Source organism: Cyanistes caeruleus, chromosome 3, assembly GCF_971803275.1.
Source record: "Cyanistes caeruleus chromosome 3, bCyaCae1.hap1.1, whole genome shotgun sequence".
Classification (NCBI taxonomy): Eukaryota; Metazoa; Chordata; class Aves; order Passeriformes; family Paridae; genus Cyanistes; species Cyanistes caeruleus.
The window spans coordinates 84,961,856-84,988,371 of NC_141703.1; the positions used below are offsets into that span (position 1 = coordinate 84,961,856).

Consider the following 26,516-nt stretch of genomic DNA (forward strand, 5'->3'; position numbering starts at 1 on the left):
CTCGGCCAGCGGCGGAGCTCGGCGGCTGGAGGGGGCGCAGGTGGGTCCCCGGTGGGGCTGGGGGGCGTGGGGAGGGCCGGGGGCACCCCCAGCGGAATTCCCCGAGGGGGGAACGGGGGACATAGGCACGGGGAGGAAGGGGGGACCTGCTGCCGGGAGCCGCGCAGCTGGTCCGCTGTGGGATGCGGGAAGGACGGGCGAGCCCCTTCTGAAGGGGAATTTGGGATTGTATTTTTTTAGCATTTTAAGCTAACGTAGTAGTGTGAACGCCTGGCTATATAGGGAGGAGCCGTACCTACGATTGTTCGTAACAGGGTCGGGGTTCAGCGTCACTCTGCAAACTTTGCACATTCCCCTGCCCCCTTCCAATGAAATTTCTCCAAAATTTAAGTATTCACAGCGAATCCAAGTCCTGTATGCCCACACCCGGGACACGCAGCCAGCTGGGTCCAGCTGGGCGATGGACGTGATACATTCTCTCCAGAGGGTCTAATTCTGGGTGGTGCCTACCTTGTTGGCGTGGTTTCTGAGTGGGTTTTGCTGTGGTGCAGCAGCATCCGTGCTGGGAATCAGCCGCTCTCTAATTGCAGGGATGTTCTGGAAGTAATGGTGTCAGTGGGAGATGAGGTGGGCACTGGATTATTGAACCACCCCGTGTGTCCAACAAGCAGGCAGTGGGCTACCACGTGCGACGTGAAGTTGTTCAGAGACAAAATAAAGTGGCCCGTGAAGGAAATAAAGAGTATCTGGAAGATACTCCAGGCATGTCAAGTCATACTTAAATGGGTGCTGGGACAGGACGTTGAAAATCAGTGAAAACTTCTGCCAGAACCGGCATTAAATGGGTGTATTGGACTGTACAAAGGGCTCCATCAGCTTGGAAGGAAAAGTGACGCTCCCACTGCCCCGAGACCCCAAGCAAGCTCCTTTCTGGCAGGCGGTGGCAGTGCCCTCCTGGCCATCTGCACTGCCCGCCCAGCAGCCCCTGAGCCCACGGGTGTTGAAGGTCACACCAGGGGAGCGCCGAGTACTGCCAACACTTTGGCTTTTATTCTCCAGACTTGGCTGTAGCCGCATCCCTGTGGCTCTCCACTCCCTCTCCCCCTCCATCTTGTCGTCAGCCGTTCTCTTTCGGCGGCACTTAACCTTCTCTTCGTTCTCCTGCTCCCTGCTGTGCGCTGCTGCTTTTGTTCCTCCACTCGCAGAAGGAACCTGACCTTTGCTTTATTTCGCTCCTGGCTTTTACTAACTGGGCACCAGCTTTATTTCCCTACCTCTCCCTCCCTACCCCTTCTCTTTATGCGTAAATTCAGCATCTGCAGAGAGCCTACGCGAAGCCTCCTGGATTCAGCCGCATCCCTAAGCACGCAGCCCAGGAGATGCTCAAGGGCGTGGAGGTGCAGGTTTGGAAAGGGATGAACACACACCATCGTACCCACAGCAAACCAGGGCTGTTACCAAACTCCCGTTCATGCTTTCCCATCCCTTACGCGGCTCACTGGCAGAACAGCGTTTCTGTGCATAACAAAGCAGGGTCAGCAAATTAAATATAAATTAAGTATAAATTAAATATAAATAACTGGCAGATAAGCAGCTGCGCTCCGAAGGTGGATAGTCAGTATGTCTGTCTCCCAGCACTGCAGTCGCCGGCAGATCCATAGCAATCCTGTCGCAAGAAGAGAAAGGAAGGGTGACCCGTCGTTTCCTGCCTCACGCCTGCTGGGAATTTGAGTCCCTTGTCAGAGCTCGTCACCACGTCCCCCGTGCCAGCCTCGGGGTGAGCGGCCTTTCCCCAAACGCCTGCTGGAAATTTCCAGAGGCACCACAGCAATCCCGAAACAAAAAGCTGCTGTGCCTCCCCGCAGGCGCTTCATTTTGGGATCTATTGCTCCTGGCAGGCACGCCATGCTCTGCTTCACCGACTGAATTTAAACCTCTTACGTGCTGCTCAGTTGGAGGGTTTCATATTAAGTGTCCAAAATCAGGTGGGTCCGTTCTGCAGCAATGAGAAAACATGGTATTTCCTCTCTAAGATTGCCATAAATAAGTATATAGGGTGCAGAGACGGTATTGTAAATGTTTAACTTTCTATAGTAAAGGATGGGCTAAGTGAATGTGCATCAGGGATAAATGAAGGGGGCCTTGCAATGGATTTTGTCCAAAATTCTTCTTAAAACTCAGCTCTCATTGGTGCCAACTGTCTGCTGAGAGCTGGGTAAGTGGTCAGTTGAGGTGTGGTTTGGGGGGGGGGAGGGGTTAAACCCTTAAATACTATTTTTTGTTGTTTCTGCCCACCCCCTTTAGTTAGTTTTTATTATTATTATTATTATTATTATTATTATTATTATTATTATTATTATTATTATTATCTTGTCTTTCATGAGGTGACTTCTAGGCTTCAAACTGCCATGTTTGCAGCCCCCCTAACACAGAAAGGCACGAGGTTGTAGGGTTTGGATTTCCTCCATGCGGTTGTCCCCTGGAGAAGGGACAAGGCACAGAACTCTTCTGCAGGTAGAGTTACAGCAAGTTCCATGGGCTTGGCTGTGTCCAGGTCTGGAGTTCTCAACTTTATGAGGGTTTGTTTGTTTGTTTCCTCAGGGCTCAGGTGTTTTGTAGAAACTGGAATTTTTACCTCAAACCAAAACATGTATTTCAGTAAGACACAGTGGAGCAAACTGATACATGCCAGGCGTGGGAAACTGGGGAAAAAACCAAAGCAGAACAAGCTTCACACAGGAAGAAGCATCTTTGCCTGATTATGTGTTCACAGTTAATATTCCCTAATGGAGCAGACTGGAGCCCCATCCTGCAACAACCATCTTTTGCTGAATCCCATTTAAAGTCTCCAGCAGCCATACAGGTGCCCAGCTTTTTCTTTTTTTTTTTCTTCATGCTTCCTTTTGAGCTGAAATCAATCCTTCCCTTCCCAAGGCAGAATTACTTCCTATAAAGCACTGCCTGATCTGTCTCTTGTAACATTTGTCTACTTGATGTAGCTTTCACCAGCTCTCTTGGGCAACACTCAAAAAGCCAGAGTGGTTTTTAGTCTGACTGCTCTTCCTAATGCTTAGCAGAAATGGTCCCTGGCATGCTTTAATTCTGTTGCCACTTAGGTATCATTTGTTGCATCAGCCTAAATAATTAATTTCTTCTTTTTTTTTAATTTTTCTTTTCTTTTTCCTCTGTATATATTTTGCGGTTCATTGTTAGTCCTCAACTATTTCTTACAGCAGCTGCACATATTTCACTGTCCTAAATACAGATTTTCCAAGTTTTAGTTGTGGAGGGATATTTCACAGGTGAGGTATTGAAGGCTCCATGATAAAATTAGCCAGCCATGCAATACTTAAGACATAAGGTTAGGAGGCACTGATACAGGCTACACAGAAAATCTGTGGTTGTCCCATCCCTGGAAGTGTTCAAGGCCAGGTTGCATAGGACTTTGAGCAGCCTCATCTAGTGAAAGGTGTCCCTGCCCATGAGGCGTGGGTTGGAACAAAATAATCTTTACAGTCCCTTCCCACCCAAGCCATTCTATAGTTGTGTGATTCCATGAAATTAAAACCATTAAAACAATGACTTTGTAAATGGCTGTGTAATGCTACATCTTGCAGCAAAAACTCTATTTCTGTAATGGCATATGTTAACTCATATTTCAGGGGATGCTACAATTTTAATGCTTTTAATACCATGTATAAGGGCTTCAGAGGCCCTAAGCAGCCTGTGGGATGGACTTTGGAAACCTTAACAACTCAACATGATCCTCTTCAACCAAATTACAGATTGCTCTGCTTTGCTGTTCTGTGTTTAATTAATCTCATTAATTAAATTCACTTAATGACACTAGGATCGGCCACTCATCCATATCTTGGGTATTGCCTCTGAAATCCAGAAGGATTGATTCATTTTCCTTCCCTGACATTTTTAAAGTGAAATGTGTGTTGGCAATAAATTTCTTTTCCTGATTGAAATCCTATTTTAAATTGTCTTTATTTATGTATTTACATGTATATATAGAGAGAGCTATAGCTATCTTTTGTCAACCATATAAACATATCTATAACTTTAGATTTTCTATTAAACTGCATTCTTTTTACTGAAAAGGATAGATTACAGCTGTATGCCTTTTTCAGTGGTAAAAAAACCATAGTAATATTTGTGCCATTTGTTTACATTTTACTTACGTTGGCAAATTATGAGTGATGGGGCTTTTTCTTTGTTTTGATGATTACTGTACACTTGTGGGTTTTTGCCAACTTGGGTGAAAAAGGCAGTCAGTTAAATTATGTATACAGAATTTTATTTATTAGCTAATTAAAGGGCTCTTAAATGTGATGAATACAGGAGAGCTTATCCAAAGCTGTTCTACATTCAAAATGATTATGAAACAAAGTGGTATGATAATGATGATTCTAAATACGTGAAGGCATTGATCAGTGAAAACAGTTAGCTTTTGTCATTTTGCATACTTGCATACTTTCCTGCTGTGTCAATCCCCATCATTCTCCCAGCTTTGAACCAGTTATTTGCTGAACTAAACTCATGGGGGAGAGGGTTATTACAGAAATGTTCTCTATGCAGCTGTTGAGGATGCTCCTAGGAGTAGAACTCAAGTTAAAATTTACAAGCTGTGGTTGGTTGAAATGCTTATATGCTCAGGCAACAGCTTCGGTTCAGGAGTTTGACTTTTTAATGAAGCTGACCACTGCACTGCTGGTTTCTCTCAATTTACATCATGTGATAAGATCATGACTTTAAATCAAATGTAGACTTCCCCCTCCCCCCCATAATATTAGAAGAGGTACTTAAAAACTGATTGCTCTTAGAAGCACAAAATAAATCTTGTGTTCTTCAGCCAAATTTGCATCTTCAGCTGTCAAATTAGATCTGTAGCTGACCTAATTTGAGTGAATTTTAAATGCCACTTGGGGAGAAGCTACACAAAATTCTCTGCTTCCAAGAACTGTAACCCAATTTGTACTTCTCCTTGGTGACTGCAGGTTAGAAAATCATACAACCATAAAATGGTTTGGGTTGGAAGGGACCTTAAAGATCATCTTGTTCCAGCCCACCTCCCCCATGGGCAGGGACACCTTCCACTAGATCCGTAGCCTCCCATGTCCAAAATCAGATGTTCTTGGTACCTCCTCTTTGTGAAAATCTCACCAAGTGATTTTCATGCTGCATTCTTGGACAGCCTTTATATTACATCAGCAAAGCACCCAGGCTTGAAAAACCATGCTAGGGGCTGCAAATGGTGGTTGAATGATTAAAGAGAGAAAACTTACAACCCATTTAATTTCAACTTTTACCAGTTTTTAGGGAAAAAAGCAGCAAAGACTGACTTTCCCCAGCTACTGTCAAGTATGTTGGTTGGTCAATGCATTAAGTCCAGGCTGATGATAAATCTAGTAGACATTCATGCTCATTTGTGCTCATGTTTTTTGGCTCTTCTGAGGGTCTCAGACTATCAGATTCATCTTCACACTATGAGGATATAAATCTCTAAGAAATTGGAAGAATTAGGCAAAAAGAAGACAATTAGGAATGACAGCTGAGGAATAGTTATCTTCCAGCCTTATCCATGGGCAAGATGTTTGCATCATCAAATGTTTAAAATTTAATATAGTGCAGGGGTAATGGGCAGGTTCAAAATCAGAGCAGGCTGGTGTCCTGGAGAGTGAAATCCAGTCTGTATGGGTCTTTAGAATACACAGTAGCCAAAAGCAGAATGGGCTGTCCAGTGCACCTGTCTGAGCAATGCTCAGAGGTGGGGGAGGAGCAGAGCCCACATGCTGAGAGGCTGCCAATCTCTGTGCTACTCTTCCAGCTCCAGAGCTAAGGCTTGGTTAGATTTCTGATGCTGTTGTTGCCAGCAGAGATACAGTCTTCAGCTTCAGAGAGCTTATGTTACTCCCATATTTTTTTGGCAACCCCCCTTTTGGACTGCTGATAAGAAAATACAGTTACAGGTGATTTAAATGTTATCCATTAAGGTTGGGCTATAGCCTCTAATTCAGGCTATCAGTGAGGTGTTGGATCAGAGTAGACCTAGGACGGATGATGAGTTTGAAATGAAGATCTGTATCTTTGGGCTGCATGGTGGTCTTTGTGTTTGTGACTCTTTACCACAAACTCTGCCACATGAGGCCTTGTCACAGACACATCAAGGGAAACATCTTGCTCTGTGCCTGGCTAAGGCTGGCAGACAGAGTGAGAAAAAAACTCTCATGGTGTGGATAAGCAAGCTTGGGCTCAAAAATCTGAAAGCTTCACCTGTGAAGGAAGAATGGGTTGTTTAGTCTACAGCAGCTTGAAGGGCAGCAGAAGTGGGAAGCAATGAACATGGCTTTTGGAATCACTATCAGTCCTGCTTCTACGGACTGTGTTACTTGTAGGGAGGTATGGGGAAGCTTCTGTTTGATGAAATGTGAAAAAAAGTAAAATCCATTTTAGGCTGCTTTTGTGAATGCCTGATTGTTCTTGTAGCAATGCTTTTGCAGACATATTGCAAGCCCTTAGGGGAAAAATGTATGGTAGCCACTCGTGCTACAGAATTAGATCAGTTGAAGCCTCCACATGATCAAGTTTAAACAGCTCTTGAATCTAAATTGGGTTGAAGTCTTCAAGAGTGGGAAGTATGCTGAGACAGTAGCAAGGGGAGTTTAGCACAGGATCAGATTGTTTTTTCTAGAGTATATTTGGCTGAGGTTAGTCACAAGGATGGTCTGTGGCCATCGATGCATGTGGTGTTGCATTGGCCTACACATGCATCTTTATCTGCCAGTTTTGCTGGATGCATGGAACTAAGGGACACACAGGGAAAGCACTCTAGATTTAGAGATCTGCATCTTTCCATTATTGTGCAGTGGGATGTAGGCAGTGTGCCAAGGACTAAAGAACAAAGTGGAATGTTAGTCTTAAACAAGTTAAAGACAGGCTCTCCTTTGACTTGTCAATTATCTGCCCTAGTTGGGTGTTTTTCTTAGCAAAATGTGCTGCTGTCTAGAGGTGTATTTGTTTTAGAATGCCATTAGCACTGTTATCTGGGTTTTAGTAGCCATTTAAGAATTGATATTCCAGCACAGATGACCTTCTCCCTATCTGCATTTTGCTGTGACTCCAGAGCTGATAATAGTGGGTAGTGTCTGTGATTATTCCATTACTAGTTAGGAAAATGCCTGCACTTAAGTTGAATTTTAAGGGAGCTGTTTAGCAGCTTTCTGTTGAATGGCTGTAGTTACTACAGCAAGAGCTACCTCCTGCCTCTGTAAGTAAACACTGGTGAATTTCCTGCTGAACTGTTGATTGATTTAGATTCAGCAAACAAGGAAAAACAGATTTGCAGGTCCTTAGGTAGCAGGAATGATGGCCCGCCTACCCAAGACAGCTGAGCTGAACTGCAGTGGAGACAGCTGCACAGCTCCTTTCTTTTGCCTTGCTTTTCCCAGCCCTGGCATTGGTCCAGTTCCAACATGTAACAAAGCATGCTGAATAGAAAATACTGGGTTTTCTTCCTAAACTGGCTCATTGTGGGATCAGATGAGTGCCAGAGGTGGCATAAGGGATGTTATGGTGGAGGGGAAGGTGAGGCCACGCATGCCCCTTCCTAAGGCTTGACTGCACCTTAAAATTGCATCTGTAGTTCATGTCAGCTGATGGCAAAGGCTCTGCATGGAAACGACGTCAACTGGAATATGGCCCCAAATAATTAGAAAATGTTTTCTAGGGTAAAGCACATTGGAAGGAGAAAGTCTGGTGGTTTTTTTTTTAATGAAAGGAACGACAGACTGTCATGTGCTTACAGCAGCAATTGCTGTCTGGCTCCCTGTTATGCTGACTGCACTCAGACATACGTCAGGGAATTCTGCTGAACTGCTTTGTGACTTTAATCATATCTTCAAACACTATGGAAGATGTTGGGTTGTGTCCAATTCTTGTCCCGTCCTTCTTTGCTCCCTTTAAATTCTCTGTGAGGGAAATGAGATCATACAAGCCCAGAACACTACTTTAAAGTCAGCCCTCATTGTAGGTATTGGTGGGAGAGATTTACTTTTAGCATAATTATAAAGTTTTGGAAGACTCATGATTCCTGGCACTAAACTGAATTAAACAAAGTCCTGTTCAAATCTGTTAGAAGAAATAACATCCTTATGCTTGTTCTCAAGATACAACCTCAAAACATAATTTCTCGCTTCTAATTTCTATGGTGAATCCTTGCCATGTGGTTACCCTTATATATTTAGGACTATTTATCTCTGTAGTTTAACCTTTCAAAAAGATTAATGCAACTAAATGTGTGGTGTTGGATTTTTTTTTAATTTTTTTTTTTTTTAGAATTAGTCCCAGCACCGTGACTTTTCCATCATGTCAGAACCTATCACGCTCAATGTTGGAGGAAAACTCTATACCACCTCTCTGTCCACTCTGACTAGCTTTCCAGACTCCATGCTGGGGGCCATGTTTAGTGGGAAGATCCCAACCAAGAAGGACAGCCAAGGCAACTGCTTTATTGACAGAGATGGCAAAATCTTCCGCTATATCCTGAACTTTTTACGAACTTCTCACTTGGACCTCCCGGAAGATTTTCAGGAAATGGGCTTACTGCGACGGGAAGTAGATTTTTATCAGATTCAGCCCCTGATTGAGGCCTTGCAGGAGAAGGAGGTAGAGCTTTCTAAAGCAGAGAAAAATGCCATGCTCAACATCACCCTCGATCAGAAGACCCAGACCGTTCACTTCACTGTCCGAGAAGCACCCCAGATTTACAGCCTGTCTTCCTCCAACATGGAAGTGTTCAGTGCTCATATCTTCTCCACGTCATGCCTGTTCCTGAAGCTTCTTGGTTCCAAACTCTACTACTGTTTCAATGGAAACCTTTCCTCAATATCCAGTTACCTGCAGGACCCCAACCACTTGACCTTAGATTGGGTTGCGAGTGTGGAAGGCCTTCCCGAAGAGGAGTACACCAGGCAGAACTTGAAGAGACTCTGGGTGGTGCCAGACAATAAGCAAATCAATAGTTTCCAGGTGTTTGTGGAAGAAGTGCTGAAAATAGCCATGAGTGATGGTTTCTGCATAGATTCTGCTCATCCACATACTTCAGATTTCATGAATAATAAGATTATTCGCCTAATTCGGTACAAGTAGGAATGGCTGTTTGTTGTGGTGCCAGCATGGAGATAACACAGGTTAAGTGTTTCCCTTTAAAACACACTTACAGCCTAATTCAGAATCATGCTTATCTGGATTAAGAGTCACTAACAAGGAGATGATTTTCCTTTAATGTACTTACCAATACAACCTTTCAGAATGTGTCTATATTCCAGACAGAAGCAATATTGTCTAGCATCCTGAATTAAGGACTGGCACTGTCTCTGCCTCTGCCTCTGACCTGCTGTACAATTCTGGGGAAAATCACTTCTGTCCTCTCTACATTTTCCAGTTGGAAAATGAGTGATCCTTAACCTGCATTGCCAGGGGATGCGAGGGTTCAGTAACCATGGTTTGGATGTATCTGGAGAACGGATGCAGTGAAAGGTACCATGGAGCTGCAGTGCAGCAGACAGCCCTAGAAGCACATTTGCCATGTCTTGCTGTATCACCCGTGCAGAGCATTCAGGAAGCTTGTTTGGATCCGTGGAGAAGAAGCCTTCCCACATGTATTCAATACAGCTGTAAAGGATGGTGCAAGTTGCGAATGAGTAAGGGATCCCGTCTCTTTGCGTTCAACAAAGGATTTCTGTCACCCTGTGAAGCTGACTTGGGTTTTTTTCTGAACCCTGTGAGGATGCCCCTGCTTTATTGTGCTTTCAGGGAAGCTGTGTTGGAATAATGTGACTGGCAAGGAAGCCATAGAAGAGACAATAGCATTATTATAAACCAAGATTAAACCTTTACTTTTACATTCCAAAGACATCCAAGACAACTAGTCCTTTTCTTTCTCTTACAATGTTAATATTTGTCTGGAGGATGCTGCTGAAACTTTCTAAGGTGAAGACAGATTTTGAGGCTGAGGCCCCCAAATGTCTTCGAGACATTTGAGCCTCTTTTGGGCATAACTCCCTTCAGCAGTACCTGGAATGCATGGGAATGCATAGGATGGATTTCATTTGAAAAGACAACATTCTCACCAGGTTATACCTAACACTTTTCATCACAAAAGCAGAGGGTCATTTTTCCTACCCTGGTTCACTGAGCCTTTATTTTGTTTAATATCTTTGTGAAATGGTCAGGTCACTTAAAGAATTTTACCTGCTTGCTTGGCTTCAGTGTCAGCTTGCCAGAGGGAAGGCAGTGGGAAACCAGACGTCAAACTCTTCCCTACACACCTGGTCTGTTCTGTAATTAAGATCATAACTCACTAGCTGCATGTTGTCTCTAAATATCATTTGTGCCACGTTGAAGATGGTTCTTTCTCAGTAAATTATGTTTAAAAGTATCTTAACTGTATTTCCCTAACCAGATTGCTGTGAGTGCATGAGAGGCCCTCTGAATCATTTTCAGGTATCTTTCATGGGATAGAAGGGCAAATGCAATAACTAAGCTTTGCATTTAGAGTTTTAGTGCTTCTAAAGGTTTCTAGCATAGGGCTGCAAAGCTCAGTACTCTGTATGTTCTTGTTTCCTGAAGTAACTACTCTGTTGTTACACTAAGCTGACCTGTGAACAAGCATAAAGAAGCTTTTCTTTTTTCCTTGTAAAAAAAACCAGTGTGGTCAATGTATTTCTACTGTCCCAAGCTGTGACTGCATGAACAACACAAATCAGCATGCTGATGGGTAAAATGCTCATTCTGCAGTTGTTACAAACCACTACCCTTTGTCTGACTTGGTGCTAAACCAGCATATACATGGGACCATGTTGTCAGAAGGCACTGATTGGGCTTGAAGCCCTCAGAACCATTAAACGTGGCAAATTTTGTGTATTTTTGAGGATTGTAAACAGGATTTTGTGACCAAATTCCAGTCTGAGTCACCATGTTCTTCTATATTTAGTCTCATTAGGAAGAATTTCTTTTTTTTTTTTTCCATCCCAGTCCTGAATTACAAAATACAAGTTAGCCAGTCAATATACAAGTATAATACAAGTAGCTGGACGCTGACAGAGGTGATCGGTGCTGGTAATATGATTATGATCTGTTAAAAGAACCCTCTCATCAAATCTGTGACTTGAAACAGATATGCTGTTGCTGAATTCATGATAACAGAGATTTTAGGGATTCTTGACAGTATTTCTTTTTAACCCAGACCCTTAAGAGTAGAGTAGTTAAATGACCTGTAACCGGAGCTTTTGTATGTCATGACTAAAATAATACTCACCGGTAGGAATTTGTTTCCTATCAGCTTGAGTTTATCCAAAGGTAAGAGCAGTGGGCTTAGAACTCATTTGGAAGGGTGGAGGGGGAAGGTCTGACCTATACCCTTTAGAGCTGTGGATCAGTACTGCTCCATTCTGTTTCAGTAAAATGAAATATTCCATGGGAGAGTTGAATCATTACTGCATTTTTTAATTTTTTTTTGTTGAAAGGCAAGTAAGAGTAGTCTGTAAAAGGAGAGAACTGGACTCAGATCTTCATCTTCACCTGGAGTGCTTTAACCCATCAGTCTGTTATGCAAAAGATGAACACATTTATTTGTGTTCATGCAGCCAAGTCAGTAAAAGGTACAGCTGGCCCCAGATCTCTGTCATTTATTAATAGACAGTGAGATGCAAAGTATCTCTCTTTTATATGTGTATATAGATGCAAAATTTCCAACCAGTATAAAGACATGAGTGAAAGCCATGCTTTGGAAGGAACAGCAAAACTTGAGGTACCTCAAACTTGCTAAGCACAATAAACATGTAAAAAAAAGTATGAGGTACTATTTATACTGGAAATGGGCGGTAAGTGAATCACTTGTGATTGCAGTCAAACATATGTTCTACAAATGCAGCTGCTATTTCAGACTCTACACTAAGCTTAATTTATAGCTGCTCCCAAATTCTGCAGTCTGTGAGTTACGATATAATGACTGTTTATAGGAATGTTCTCTCTCCAGAGCATTTGTTTGCATTTTATCTGAATAGCTGTTTTTTGTTTACCTTCTTTTTCTGAGCCCTGGAGGTGTAACTTGCTCTTGTTTACCAGTCAACAGCACTGAAAATGATTCTTCTCAAGAGTTTTCCTGAATTAAAGAGAAGCAAATGTGCACAAAGCCTACTAAGTATAGCACAACCCCATCACTAGTCATGGAAAGCATTTGGCATTTATTAGCAATACCATCTAAAAATTATTTCACTGTTCAGTGGAATATTCACTTTCAGAGCAAACTTTTTTTTTTTTTTTCCTGGAAAGGATCGAGTGACATTTTCTTCCCTTAAAGTTTTGTGTCTGTTTTCTTTTACATCTTGTTGCATAACTCCTGATTCTGCCATATGCCTGTCTCCCTCAATACCTTAGTGTACAAAATGAGGCCAAGCCCTGCAATTTTTTTTTTTAATGGCCTCTTTTCTTTTTTTCTTTTTTTTCCCCTAAATGACCACTGAATAGGATGTTCAGTAGTGTTAGAGGAGAAAAGTACGAGAGTTAGGGCAGATTTTAGCTGTAGTCCAGTGGCATTCTCAGATCTGAACATGTGCATAGCACAGTGGTGTTTCTCATGTGGCAAAAACACTGTTACAATACATCTTAATGGGACTCCAGAAAGAATCACTCGTGGATTTCTTTACATGTTTTTAGGCTTGCTATCTCTTAAATATCTAACAACATCGAGTTACAATGATGAGACTGAAACTGTATATAAATAGTAAGAGAGACTTGGTTTATACAGCTGTTAAAGGCTGGGAGGAGTTGATGAGATGAGTGTTTGTTTCGGCAGGCAGTGGTAAAGAAATAAAATATTTACAATAAAGTTGTAAAACTTTAGATCTGAAAGAATGACATTAACAAGAAAACCAGGATTTAGAAGTGAGAGTATAAAAATATATTGATGTGTTCAGGAAAGAAAAAAAAAAACAAAACAGCAAGATAACAATGGAGACAAAGATTTTGCTACAAGAGTCTGTGGTTAGAATGATTCATTAGTCCTTTCCAGTTTTAATCTCCTATTATGCACTTTAAATATGGGTCATGATAGCAGCTTCTCAGGAGCAAGCAGCTTTGCTTCAATTTGCATGTGCTTGAAATCACCAAACGTTGGCACTGCTGTACTTAGAACTTTATCACTGGGTTGTTGAGTATAAATTGCTGCTTAAGTTCACTGGAAGCAAATATCTCCAGTCAATCAGATTTATTTCCAGGAATAAAATGCAAGGTGGAAGGGGAGGTGGAGTCCATATATAAGGTTGGTGGAAGTGATAAATACTGCCTTCAGCCACAGACTGTGGAAAACAAGTCCAGGATCTTCTGATACTTTACAGATTAATAGAGAAGTAATGAAGAAGACTCCTCTGGGCAGTTTTATTTTCACTTCATCCTGCAGAACTTGGTGCCCACTGCTCAGAATTTCAATGTATTTTGAAACATTTAACTTCCATTCTGCACCCACATGCTGATGGACACAAACATGCAGGGCACAAGCAGTGCTAATATGCGGCCCTCCCAGTGACAGTCTCATATGTGAATTAATATGGGCAATCACAGATAGTCTGTGCAAGAAAGGCTGATTGTGTATAAAGATCCAGATCAAGCTCACAGATTCACTTGGGAATAACACAAGGAATCTTTTCCCTGTGAATTCAGGAAAAAAAAAAGGAGCTATAGGGGAAGGCTATATCTAATAATTTCTTTTCTCCTCATCTTCTTGGCATTACCCTCAGCGTTTTCTTACTCCAAATCCTAATTGCAGGATTTTCCCATTGATCAGGATTTGAACTAGAGGCCGTGCTTTTTAATCAATAGTGTTTGAAAAGATGGTCTTTATTGCATACCACCTTCACAGAGGGCCTGCCTCTTAGGGCTGTCACATTTAAAAATCTGATTGCATTCCTCTGCTTGTAACTCTTTCTGTGAACTGTTACTAATATGTATTTTAGAAAGTAGTAAATAAAATTTGAGTGAAGCAGGAAGTGCTCTCCCTGACATATTTATTGAGAAAAAAAGCATGAGTGATGCTTGCTGCACCTCTAGTTTTCCCTTTCTCTAATCATTGCCTCCTTGTAATGCTTACCTCGACCTCAGTGGCTGGGGATTGCAAGCTCCCAAGGAATTTGTGCAGTTGTAGAAAACTTGGATGAACGAGCCTTTGTAAATAGTCAAAACCATTTAAAATGCATTAGCTCATTTATGTTTCAAATATTTATAAAGAGAGGATTCGTTTTTCCAATGAGAAGCCTTCTTAAACCCTGATGCTTTACTGCTGTTAGACTTGTCTCTAGTTCCTGAGCTTGAGCAAACCATAATATATGGCTGCTGTACAGGAAAATAAAAATTGAACATGTTAACTGTATGATTCCATGCAGCTCCTATAAGGTATGATAGATAGATAGATAGATAGATAGATAGATAGATAGATAGATAGATAGATAGATAGATGTTTGCTGTAAGGAAGCTAAAAAGGCATCAGACTTGAATGCATCCACCCTCCAGGCTGACAGGAATATATTTTTAAAAACTGAGCCTGTTCCTCCAAGAGCACTTTGTACCTGGAAGCTGACTTGGGCAGCAGCAAAACAGGTTGGAGATGGCACCTCCCTGGAGCAGAGCTAAGGTGGTGTACTTTCAAGCAGCTTCTGGCCAGGGGAGGTTGGGTGGCCTCACAGCACCAACCAACTCCTCGTTCACCCCCTCACTCCCAGGCTTGCTTCCTCCTCCTTCGGGCTCAACCCGAGCTTCCCTGTAGCAGCCTCAGGTGCTGGATTTCTCAAAGTAACAGCCTGGTACAGCAGCAGCTCAGCTCAAGCTGGGGGTCTGCCCAGAGAAACACTCAACAAAGAAGTGCCTGAGTTTTTTTACCCTCAGTCCGTGCACTCATTCTTCTCGCGCCTCTTGATCCAATGATGATTTTTGTCTCAGGTGTTCTCTTATGGGATTCTTTATCTGTGTTCGTGCAGGCTAATCATTAACTGTTTCCTATGCCAGTGCCTCACCACCTTCTCAACAAAGAGTTTCTGATGCTCAAGCTAAATTTCCTCTGGTCCCCCTCGCGCCCGTTTCGGCGCCTCACACCGCCCCGCCCTTCCCGCGCACGCGCAGCCCCTCCCTACTCCGCGAGCGGGCGGGCGGGGGGCGCGCGCGCGCTTCAAACCCGCGCGGCGGGCGCGGCGCATGCGCGGGGTAGGGTGCACGCGCCATGGCGGCGGGCGGCCGCGGCTGGTTCCGCGCGCTGGCGCTCGGTGTGTCCTTCCTCAAGTGCCTCCTCATCCCCGCCTAGTAAGGAGGTTCCCTGCGCGCTGGACGGGACGGGACGGAACGGAACGGGATGGAACGGGGGCGGGTGGCGTAGGGCTGCCGCGAACCCCCGAGGGTGGCCGGCCGCGGGCAGCGTGGCGCTGCGGTCCGCAGGAGGCCCTGAAGGTCCGTGTGACTCCGGGGTTCGTGAGGGAAGCGAGGCGGCGCTGCCTCCCTCGGCCGCGTGGCACGGCTTTGCTTTCCTCTGTGGAAGCCCTTCTGGCCCGTTCCGGCTGGCTGCTGCTCGGGAAGGCCTTTCCAGCCTAAGTGTGCTGGAACATTAATGCTTTGTAATTTTACGGTTTTATACTGAAAAAAAACCATAAAAAATTGCTGTTAAACTTCAGTTAGAACTTGGAATTTGACATTAATTGTCCGAAGAAGCCAAGCTATAAATAGTCCTTGCCTTATAAGCACCTGTATTAATGACTTTTTACATGGTTGGTCAGTCATAAGACAAGGAATGGTTGTAAACTAAATAAAATGGGACATTTAGATCAGACGTCAGGAGAAAAATTTTTACTTTGAGGTTGGCGAGACACTGGCACAGGCTGCCCAGAGAAGCTGTGCATATCCCATCCCTGGAAGTGTTCTAGGTCAGGCTGGATGGGGCTTTGAGCAACCTGGTCTAGTGGAAGGTGTCCCTGCCCACAGCAGGGTGGTTGGAATGAACTGGTCTTTAGGGTCTCTCCCAACTCATTCTATGATACATCTTTGGAACAAAGTTGTTGAGCAGCACCGTTGTTACTGTTTCGCTTACTTGATCACAGTGGAGTCCAAGAGCTGATAAATAGAGGCTTCCTTCTTACCTGCATGTGGTAATGTGCTCTGAAATTTTTCCCTTTTAAGTGCATGTGTGTATGTGACTCTTAACATACATCTTCTGTAGTTACTCCACAGATTTTGAAGTCCATAGGAACTGGCTTGCCATCACCCACAACTTGCCCCTCTCTCAGTGGTACTATGAGGTAAGGACATTTGGGGTATATAGCTGTGTATAAATTACAAGCACATTGGGTATGACAGACCTTGTGAATGCTGGAAGAGATGGTTGGTGACTGTCATGTAGTGGGACAAAAAGATGCCGTTCACAATTTGCTGGCCCTGTGTAGCATTTAGCTAAAAATTGAAAGTTAGCTGGGAAGCTGCAAGTACTTATGAAGGCAAAATGGGAAAAGCAGTTAAGGCACGTGGCTTATTGGAAAGGCTGTGTAGCAGAAGAGCAAGCTTCACTGTACTCTTAAATTGCTGGGGTGTGTGCTCTTCTCATTAGTGATAGACAGTTACCAGAATAAAGAGTGAATCATGCTAATGGGTATATACATCTATCTATTATGATTTCAATCACTGTATTGAAATTTTGAACCTTTGCTGGTGGGGTAGTAGCATGCATTGATTTTTATCTAGATGAATCATCTTTACGTTTGTCATAGACTCAGCCTACCTAATTGGGTTTTAATCTGTCTCCTGGTATCTGCTGGAGTACAGGGATAGATTATGTAGTGTCTAATAGTCCACATAAGCACCTAGAAGTCAATGGTTTGTGCACATCAGAACTTTGTAGGACTGATCCAAGGACTGTTTTACAAACAGATTTTTATAATGCCAGCATTAACCCCATGCCAGAGCATAGGATGCCTTTCATCAATACAGCATAAGCATCTGGGAACACACTCACTGAAAAATATACCCCATCCCAACCTGCTCTGTTCATCCCTCTTCCTCTCCTGTTTCTACAGCCAAGGAGTTAATTCTTGGTCAGGGCATAACAACTGTCCTTATGGGAAGAGATCACATAATGCTGTTGGATCTTTATATGGTTGTACGATAGTTAAAACTTGTTAACTGAGTGAAAGCAATTGTGAGGCTGGAGCAAGGCTGATTCAGAGGTTACTGAGAGAAAATGCATCAGCTGGTTTGCTGCAGTGAGCTGTTACCTGAAGGACTGCAAACAGCATGGTTTGTTACAAACTATTTAATCTTGTTTTTAGGCAACCTCGGAATGGACCCTGGATTATCCACCATTTTTTGCTTGGTTTGAATATGCACTTTCTCACATTGCCAAGTACTTTGACCCCCAGATGTTGGTTATTGAAAACTTGAATTATGCCAGTCGTGCAACCATCTTCTTCCAAAGGCTTTCTGTCATCTTTACAGATACCCTCTTCATATATGCAGTTCATGAGTAAGTCTTAATTCTGCGGACAGTGGGTAGTCTTTCATACGTGGGCTTGTTCTGCAGCCACAACAAGTAACTATTTGTACAAATAGACTTGTAAATGAAGAGAAATGCCAGAGTTGCTTGAACCTGTTCAAGGAGAATCTTGGAATATGCTGCTAAACACAAGTTAACATGTTCTTCTTGGAGATACAATTGCGCAGCATGTGATGGATTTGCAGGCACTCGGACACCAGCTGCTGTTTCACATGTTGTGCTTGGGTTTGCTTCTGTCACTGGACTCATTTTATAGGAGTTGCATGACAGCTGGTGTGCTCAGAACATGTTTTTTCCTGTTACTTTTCTTATTACTCTGTTCTTCTAGAGTAGAAGCATAAAGGAAATTTGTCACAAAATGGCAGTATCATCAAATATACAAAGGTGCTCCAGTGTTTTTGATGATAAACTGATTATTCCAAGTCTGATGTAATTAGGATTGGATGCTTTCAGTGTGGCTTGACTTTGTAAAGAATTATTTACCTTATTTCTAAAGAGTAGCATGGTGGGGTGTTCTGAGAAATACATTGCCTAACTTAATGATTTGGCTGTAAGAGTCTTCCATAATTTTATTCTTTCTGCTGAAAACTGGGTAGGAAATTCTCTGATTGGAGCACTGCCTAAGCTCCTTTATTTACTTTCTTTATTTGAAATGGGCTAGCTTTGCATTGTGACTCCTTTTCTTTTTATTGTTGATTCACGGATGAATGTGTGTGAGGCTGTAGGCTCAGGGCTGGTGTCTGCACAGGTCATTTTGCCAAGAGAGGTGGTATATGCCCTCTGCCTTTAAAAATTCAAGGCCAGGTTGGATGGGAGTTTGAGCAACCCAGTCTAGTGGAAGGTGTTCTGCTCATGGCAGAGAGGTTGCACTAATATTATTTCAACACAAATCATTGTAACTCTTTAATGTGATTTAAGACTGATTTCAAAAGTCCTATGAGCCATATTGCTTCACACTGAGAAGTAATAAGTTGCTTTTAACCAACAGAAATAACTCACAATATGGCAGGGGGAAGTGGTAGCAAGGTTCATGTCCAGCTGAGGACCTTAAATACGACTCCCTGTGTTGTCTCCAAAAGTAGCAATACACTGCTCATGATGGCAAGCAGGCTGTGACAGCTTAACACTCACTGAATGAGAGATTTGAACCTGAGGCTGTTATGTAATGTAAACTTTAGCATGTGGAACACACAACAACTATTGAAACTGAAAATCCTTTTTTTACTAAACTTTGTTCATGTTCATGATACTGTCTGACTTTGATGAATTTAGCAAGAATTTTATTGTTGCCTTGGATCCTGGTTAAATAGCTAACTTCAGAGTAAGTGCAGTTCTTAACTCTTAAAACCAACAGTGTTTCTGCTTGTATGCTTGAATTAAAGCTTCTGTTTCTTCTGCTCTTGTTTAGGTGCTGTAGATGTATAAATGGAAAACGAGCAGCAAAGGATATCCTGGAAAAACCAACATTTATTCTTGCCGTTCTGCTCCTGTGGAATTTTGGGTTGTTAATTGTGGATCGTATCCTTTCAAACCATTGTGGGTTGTTTGTGGTTTGTTTGGTTTTTTAACAACCTGTTACAGTTTGTGGCACAATCCTATATTATTGCTGTCATTGCAAGTAATACTGCTGGGTTTGTTTCAGGGGTTAGTGAAATAACTTTGTTTTCCTTAGAATCTACTGTTTGGCAAAATGGAAGTTAGTTCTTGGTCTGTTTTGCCAGAAGTGGAGGAGGTCCAACCAGTCTGGCAGCAATGTACCTGTTCCTGCTGGCTGTTCCTCTGCCTGCCTACAGTATTACCAGAGAGGCTGTGTGTTTTGGGTGTGGTTCCAAGTTTGTCCCATGGCAAGGAAAATCTTCACAGTGCTTCAAGATTCAGACTGTATTCAACTGGTTAACATTATATGGGAATTAGGAAGTCTTTCTAAACTTACCAGTCACAGAGTGGTTTGGATTGGAAGGGATGTTAAAGATCATTTAGTTCCAGCCCCCTGCCTTAGACAGGGGCACCTTCCATTAGACTAGGTTGCTCAAAGCATCATTCTGCATGACCTTGAACACTTCAAGGGATGAGGCATCCACAAGTTCTCTGGGCAACTGTGCCAGTCTCTCATCACTCTCCCAATAAAGAATTTCTTCCTAATATCAAATCTAAATCTCCCTCTTTTAGTTTAAAACCATTCCCCCTTGCCCTATCTCTCCATGCCCTTGTCAAATGTCCCTGTCCAGCTCTCAAAGCACCTTCTAAAGGGGCTACAAGTTCTCCCCAGCATCTTCCCTTTTTCAGTCTGAAATAACCCCAACTATCTCAACCTGTCTCCGTAGTAGAGGTGCTCCAGCCCTCTGAACCATCTTCATGGTTTCTCTGAATGCCTTCCAACAGGTCCATATCCTATATAAAAATAACTCTGGAAATTGAAATTACTGCAAGGCAGTCTTGGCACAGTGTACATTTTAAAGGAAGGACTTCATTTTCTCTGTCACAGTTCTTGTGCATGTTACCTGCTTACAGGTGGTAGGAAAATCAGGTCTACTGTCGCCATCCATTAACTAAGATGTGGCAGAAACTAATAACTTACAAATTAAAGTGGAGATTTAACCTTTTTTGATTTGTGCTACAGAAGTTGTACAATGCTTATGTAGGTTGTTGTGTTCCATTTTATCAAGGTAATATGTCCTCATTAGTGTATTTTGTGTCTAACAGTACTTACAGGTAAGGTTAAAAATTACTTGTGTCTGTGTGGTGTGAATTTAAGGTTGCTTTCTTGGATTTAAATTCCATTTTAATTTATTCCTCATAACTTTGAGTCTTCTCCAGAAAACATAGTAGTAAAGAAAGCTTTTTTTATTCCTTGACTCAAGTTCAGATATTCACTTCCAGTACAATGGCTTCCTCTTTGGGCTGATGCTTCTTTCTGTTGCTCGGCTGTGTCAGGTAAACCCAAGTGACTCTTGTCTATTTGTTGCCATGTGTATTTTGGGTGCTTTAATATAGTTAATAATTTATTAATATTAATATAATTAATAATTAATTTGGGTGCATCACAGGGCTGCTTATGTTGTGGGCAATGGTAGTGGCTTCATGTTGAGCTGTGTGAATGTACTGAATGTCTAATTATTTATTGAGTTTATGGGGAAGAGAAAAACTTTAAATTCACCATAATGCTTGCTGATGCTGCAGTGCTGCAGTTCCCCATAAGAAAGCTACATTCAGTGTTATCCCTGAGCAATGTGGTATCATTTCTTGGCATTTTATCTTCTTCCAAATCACCAGTCCTTCGAAAACATACTTCTGAAGCTGTGAAGAGGTGATTGTGTGACAGGATAGTTTCCTTGTTACACATAACATTACTGAATTTGTAATTTGAAATAAATACTTTTTAATATGTATAATAAATGTCCCATCACCTTAGGAGTACAACAGAGGACCATTAAAACTGACTACTAAGAGAAGAGCTTAGGTTTTCTTTTGTTTTCTTTCAGAAAAGGTATTTGGAGGGTGCTCTTCTTTTTGCTGTTCTTCTGCATTTCAAACACATCTACATGTATGTGGCCCCAGCATATGGCATTTATTTGTTACGATCCTACTGCTTTACTGCAAATAATGCAGGTAAGATGGGGTTTTCCTCACTGGCTTTTGGGGGGAGTGGTGTTAATCTGTGCAACTAGGAGAGCACTCATACCTGCAGATGCAATTGGAAGAGAATGATTCAAACAAAAATTCTGCTTGAGAGCAGAATTGGTAGGATCTTGAAAGATCTTTGAAATAGATTTCTTTTGTACAATTCCTGTTTCTTTAGGAGTTCTTTGTAAGATCAACATGAAAATGCTGCAGGTGGCACTTGTAAGCCTTAAGAATTATTCTGGATACGGAACAATTAAACATTATCAGAAGCTATTTCAAAGACCGTTGAATTTCTTCCCACCTTTTAGCAATGAAACATGCCTGATACTTCTCCTGTAAATTAGGGAAGGAAAATTTGGAAAATACTGAAAGCTTGTATAATGCAGGAGCTGCAGTGTGGGCAAAAGAAATGCCAGCTGTTGAAGGAAGAAACTTAATATATTGACATAGAAGGCTGTGTAACCCTTTTAGATAGGTGCTAGCAAATCCTTGTCAGCAGGGAATGCTTTGTCTCCCTTTCCACTTCCCACAGCAACTGTTTCCTTAATCTCTTTGTTTCTTGTAGATGGATCCCTGAAGTGGAGAAGTTTCAGCTTTCTTCATGTAACTCTTCTGGGACTGATTGTCTGTCTTGTTTCTGCTCTTTCACTGGGACCCTTCCTAGTATTGGTAATAACCCATTTTTTCACATGTTATTCCCCTGAACAGTTAGAAAATTTTGTTATAAAAATATAAACCATATCTCATCTAGAGGCCATTTCTTTGGTCTTCTTGTTTTCTGTAGGGTCAGCTGCCTCAAGTCATTTCACGGCTCTTCCCTTTCAAGCGAGGTCTCTGCCATGCCTATTGGGCCCCCAACTTCTGGGCTTTGTACAATGCCATGGATAAAGCACTGACAATTCTTGGTCAGTATGTTAGTCTTGCTTTTTGGTGCCTGTTTGCAGATAGAGCTGCAAAGATTTTAGTCTTCCCCATTTGAAATGTAGGCAATAAATGATGTTTTCAGATTGCCATAAATCATACGGTTGTCCACATAATCCAGTGCATAAGTTATCAGCAGTAGGTCAGAGACCAATTGCTTCCCTCTGCCATCCTTGGAAAAAAAAGAAAAAACTTGGCCATGTACTTAGTTCAGCTACTTCATTTTCTTTGTTAGCATCAGTTTATGGTTTTTTTTATGTTTTATTTTTAGGGCTGAAGTGCAATCTTCTTGACAGTACAAAAATCCCTAAAGCCTCCATGACAGGAGGGCTGGTTCAAGAGTTTCAGCACACTGTCCTCCCTTCAGTGACTCCGCTGGCAACATTAGTCTGTACTTTCATAGCTATATTGGTAAGAACAACTAATATTTTTTTTTTAATTTGATGCACTTTGTCCCTAATAGGTTTTAATTGATAGTACTTCCATTCACATCAATAGTAATTTACTTCACATGAATTTTAATTCTTGAGCAACAGAATGTTGTTACTAATATGTAGTGACTGATAAAATGTGTTTAGTGGCTTAGATTGACAGATAATTTTTGCATGCAACACAAATAGTGGGAAGTTCACTGTTGTCTTTAAGTCTGCTTTTCCATCCTGATATTTCAACAGAAATCCTGCAGTCTCTACTCATACATCCAAACAGATTGATTTCCTCCAGTGCAGTGTAACCCTTGTGCTACACAAGCACAGCGTGGCTGCAGTGGTGTTTAGTAACATTGACAAATCTCTTTGGACAATGCCTTGTCTTCAGGATTGCCAAGCTTTTCACTGAAGTCCTGTTTTTGCCTGTTGTTTCTAGCCCTCTGTTTTCTGTCTTTGGTTTAAACCTCAAGGGCCCAGAGGCTTTCTACAGTGCCTTGTTCTTTGTGCACTGAGCTCCTTCATGTTTGGCTGGCACGTGCATGAGAAAGCAATACTCCTTGCTATTCTGCCTTTAAGGTAGGTAAATTTTGTACAAAGTAGTTGGCCAAACTGAACCTGCAGCTACTTGTTGAGGAATGAATCCTCAAAGGGAATCACTTTGTTTTCAGTATATTTCAAAAGAGGAACTCTTACAGAATGCCTTAAGCTGTAACACTGTAGTGCACTTAAAGTAAATTAATTTCAGGCACAGTTGAGGTTCAGGAACAGTGCTGCAGTTCATATTTTAAAATGCTGGATAGATTGCTCAGGAGCCAGCTGAGGAAGGGGATCTTCTGCACTGTGCTTGACCAGAACAGTACACAGTTGCTACCAAAAGAGCTTCATGTCTGCCTGGGGTAGAAGTGAAGCTGTAGTTCATAAGCTGCCTGACAGTATTGCTACAAACTGTATTTTCCTTCTTCAGAGATTTAGTGATGTTTAAGCTTTTGTTTTGTGCTGGGCCTTGCTGATAGTTTTCTTCAGTGGGTGTGTGGTTTTCTGAGGGAAGGTTTCCTGGCTGATTGTTCTCCTGTGTTTTTATCTCTGAGGCCACATGGTTTGGAAACAGGAGACTTCATCACAGGTCCAGTGTTAGCAGGGATGGGGGAACTATGAAACTGTTTGACTTGTTCTTCCATCTTCAGTGAATTGTATATTGTTCTGCTGAAATTAGGTTTCTTGGCTAAAAGACAAAAGCATAACAAATTATTGCTGGTTTTAGCTTATTGTCTATTCAGAAAGTCAAGGATGCTGGCATCTACTTGATTCTGGCAACAACAGGGCATTTCTCACTTTTTCCATTGCTGTTCACACCACCAGGTAAAATATTCTTCTATTAGTTAATTTTTATCTAGTTTGCAACATAGAGATCAGTAGTCTTGATTTGGTTGTCATTTTTGCTTTACTTACTTCCTAGTTGTTTGTGATTCCTTTAGAAAAGGAAAATCTTATCTGTAGTGCTATCTCAAATAATATATATAAAATATAATTACTATCTCAAATAGTTATTATAATTTATGTGTTCAAAATGTTTATTTTGATAATTGAAGTAAGTGTATTGCAAATGCTTGGCATTTGCTTTAGTAAATGCTTGTGTTTATTTTTAGGTATCCTAAGCAGTAAAACATGTAGGTCTGGAGAAAATAAAGCCAGATAATACAAATGTGACTAGTAAGATTTAAAGATACTGCAATATATATGGCAAAAGCTTTTTATAATGAATTTTAAAAGTACATCATGTTCTTTGTTTTTCAGAACTTCCAATTAAAATACTGCTTATGCTGCTGTTTACTGTTTATAGCTTCTCTTCACTGAAATCTCTATTCAGGTAATTAAAGAAATTTATCTCGGTGCCAGGAACAGCAACGTTTCTTCTGGTGTTGGGAACAGCCATTGTCACAAGGGACAAACAGCAGAGAAAACTGATGCTGAAGAGTCAAATTAAGGTGTTACTAGTCAAAAGATGCTGCTGCCTCTGTTCTCAGGAGGCAGTGCTTAAATTAGGACTATTGCAGCACATCCTGGTTATTGTGACAGCTGCCCAGTTAGTCCCAGAAGGCTGTAGATCCCCACTGGTCTCATGCACTGTTAAAGCATGGAGTTGTGATGCTGCAACCTCTAAGGATTTAATTTGGTGTTTTAGCATTTACTACCGATTTGTCTGCAGATTGTTTATCTGAAATTGTTCTGTGGATTTTTGCAGTAACAGGATTCTAATATGTGGAAGGGACGGGTTGTAAATAATGCTCACTTGCAAACTGTAATTTGTCAACAAAACCACAAGTACTTGGCAGAACATACAATTGCCAAAGTCATCCTGTGAAGTTTCACAGCCTGTGGATGTCTTACCACTTGGCCAAAGATAGTGCTTATCCTTATAACCCCTGCAGTCCTCACCTGCCTCTTTCCCAAACCTTACAGGGCAAACCCAAGCTGTAATTAATGGTTTGTAATGAAGTACTGCAAATGTGTATTCAGTACTTCAGGCACATGCTTTTTGTAGATGATTTTCTAAATTTAAGACTTCAGTCATTCTGTCTCAAGAGCTCTAGCTAAAAAACTCCATAGGAGCTTAATTTTTGTTAAGAGAGTGAGCTTTTGCAGTTTTCTTGTTATTAACTTGCCAAAACATGAAATTCTCTTTAAACTACCTGTAGTAAACTCCTGCCATCAGTGTCCTTTGCAAGAGAGATCAGCTCACAGAAAAGTCCATCCTACAGAAAGCTTGGGGGGGGAGTAGGTTAAAAAAATTGACATTTCTAGTCTTTGGTTACAGAACAACTTTGGTGGAACAAGTCTTTGTATGGAGGGCTGTTCAGTTGTTCACTGAAATAGAGTGAGGGGAAGCAGAGCAATTGATGAGGTTTCTCCTTAGGCTTCCAAGGCACCCTGGAACTTGATAAGGACATTGAGCTGTACTCTTGGCTATCACACTGTGTTTTTTTGCTACTGAAACTCCTTAACTTGTTATTTAAATCATTATTGCAATCTAATGGGAGATCCTTTTCACACCGGAATAGCTGAAAAACAAAATAGTTATTTTAAGTTAACATATATTTTAACAGTATCTCTTTTTTAATTTCTCTGACAGGAGAGAGAAACCTCTGCTTAACTGGCTTGAAACAATCTACCTCATCCAACTAGTGCCCTTGGAAATCTTCTGTGAAATCATATTTCCCCTGACCCCCTGGAAACAGCACTTCCCTTTTGTCCCCCTGTTGCTGACCTCTGTGTACTGTGCTCTGGGAATCACATACGCTTGGCTGAAACTCTACATCTCTGTCTTGACTGAGAGAATTTCTGTCAGACAAAAGGCTGAGTAAAGCCACGGTGCTGGGACCAGTCCCAGGATACCCCGTGGAGGGGATTCTTGGCATGGTAAGGGGTTGTCACAAGGCCATCCATGATGAGACACAGTGTACATGTGCCATCACCACGCGGGAGCTCTTCTTTCAACACTCCTGTACTGCCCAACAAGGATACCTCTGATCAGAAGCACTGTCACGGTGACAGGGAGGGCTGCAGGTAAACTGTGAAGCTGAACAAGGTCCAGACTTCTGTCCTGAGGAAAACCTGCCTGATTTTCCCATTATGTTTTGTATTTGAATAGAAGTTGCTGTGGCAAATTACGAGGGATGATTGCTGTATAGGAGAGCATTGTAACTGTGTTCTATGGAATTTGTAAATTAAAAACTTGGTATTTTTTGTTTAAGCGTTTCTTGCATTATTTCAGCTGCTGTCTAAACCCTGGTTTTGAGGGACACCCATACAACCAAGGACGTAGTGTGTAGCTGGAAAGTTGTCCTGAGGTGCTTTGTCAAACTCGTGCACACTCAAATACCAAGTTTTAATATGTCCATGTCCTGTTTTTCTCCTTGTTTCATAGATACTTTGCAAATAGGTTTTAATATTCTTCT

The 26,516-nt window shown here is 41.8% G+C and overlaps 3 protein-coding genes across 8 annotated transcripts in view; 2 read left to right on the forward strand and 1 right to left on the reverse strand.

The window, feature by feature from the left end:
- On the forward strand, positions 1-12,913 carry KCTD21 (potassium channel tetramerization domain containing 21). Of its 3 annotated transcripts, none has more exons than XM_023921920.2 (2): positions 1-40; positions 8,341-12,913. In XM_023921920.2, exon 2 carries the CDS (start codon positions 8,371-8,373, stop codon positions 9,151-9,153), a length of 783 nt encoding a protein of 260 aa, XP_023777688.1. In that variant the 5' UTR covers positions 1-40; positions 8,341-8,370; the 3' UTR covers positions 9,154-12,913. The 3 variants fall into 3 exon arrangements, with proteins under 3 accessions (XP_023777688.1, XP_023777678.1, XP_086738454.1); XM_023921910.2 differs by lacking the exon at positions 1-40 and adding an exon at positions 1,899-1,985; XM_086882328.1 differs by lacking the exon at positions 1-40 and adding an exon at positions 2,773-2,863.
- The window catches only part of USP35 (ubiquitin specific peptidase 35), a 41,407-nt gene extending 26,221 nt beyond the window's left edge, over positions 1-15,186 (reverse strand). Inside the window, exon 1 of one of the 2 annotated variants that reach the window (XM_086882320.1) lies at positions 14,628-15,186. The gene's annotated coding sequence lies outside the window, so the exon portion shown is untranslated. Of the gene's footprint in view, positions 1-510; positions 1,681-14,627 lie in introns of those variants that run through there. The other variant, XM_023921872.2, reaches the window with a different exon arrangement.
- ALG8 (ALG8 alpha-1,3-glucosyltransferase) lies at positions 5-26,311 on the forward strand. Of its 3 annotated transcripts, none has more exons than XM_086882327.1 (13): positions 5-40; positions 16,262-16,340; positions 17,364-17,557; positions 18,996-19,105; positions 20,454-20,521; positions 21,070-21,196; positions 21,777-21,880; positions 21,996-22,116; positions 22,404-22,543; positions 22,997-23,136; positions 23,822-23,919; positions 24,355-24,427; positions 25,691-26,311. In XM_086882327.1, the coding sequence occupies exons 3-13, from the start codon at positions 17,454-17,456 to the stop codon at positions 25,920-25,922; spliced, it is 1,317 nt and encodes a 438-aa protein (XP_086738453.1). In that variant the 5' UTR covers positions 5-40; positions 16,262-16,340; positions 17,364-17,453; the 3' UTR covers positions 25,923-26,311. The 3 variants fall into 3 exon arrangements, with proteins under 3 accessions (XP_086738453.1, XP_086738452.1, XP_023777660.1); XM_086882326.1 differs by lacking the exon at positions 5-40 and adding an exon at positions 15,253-15,498; XM_023921892.2 differs by lacking the exon at positions 5-40 and adding an exon at positions 15,253-15,354.
- The last annotated feature ends 205 nt before the right edge of the window (positions 26,312-26,516 follow it).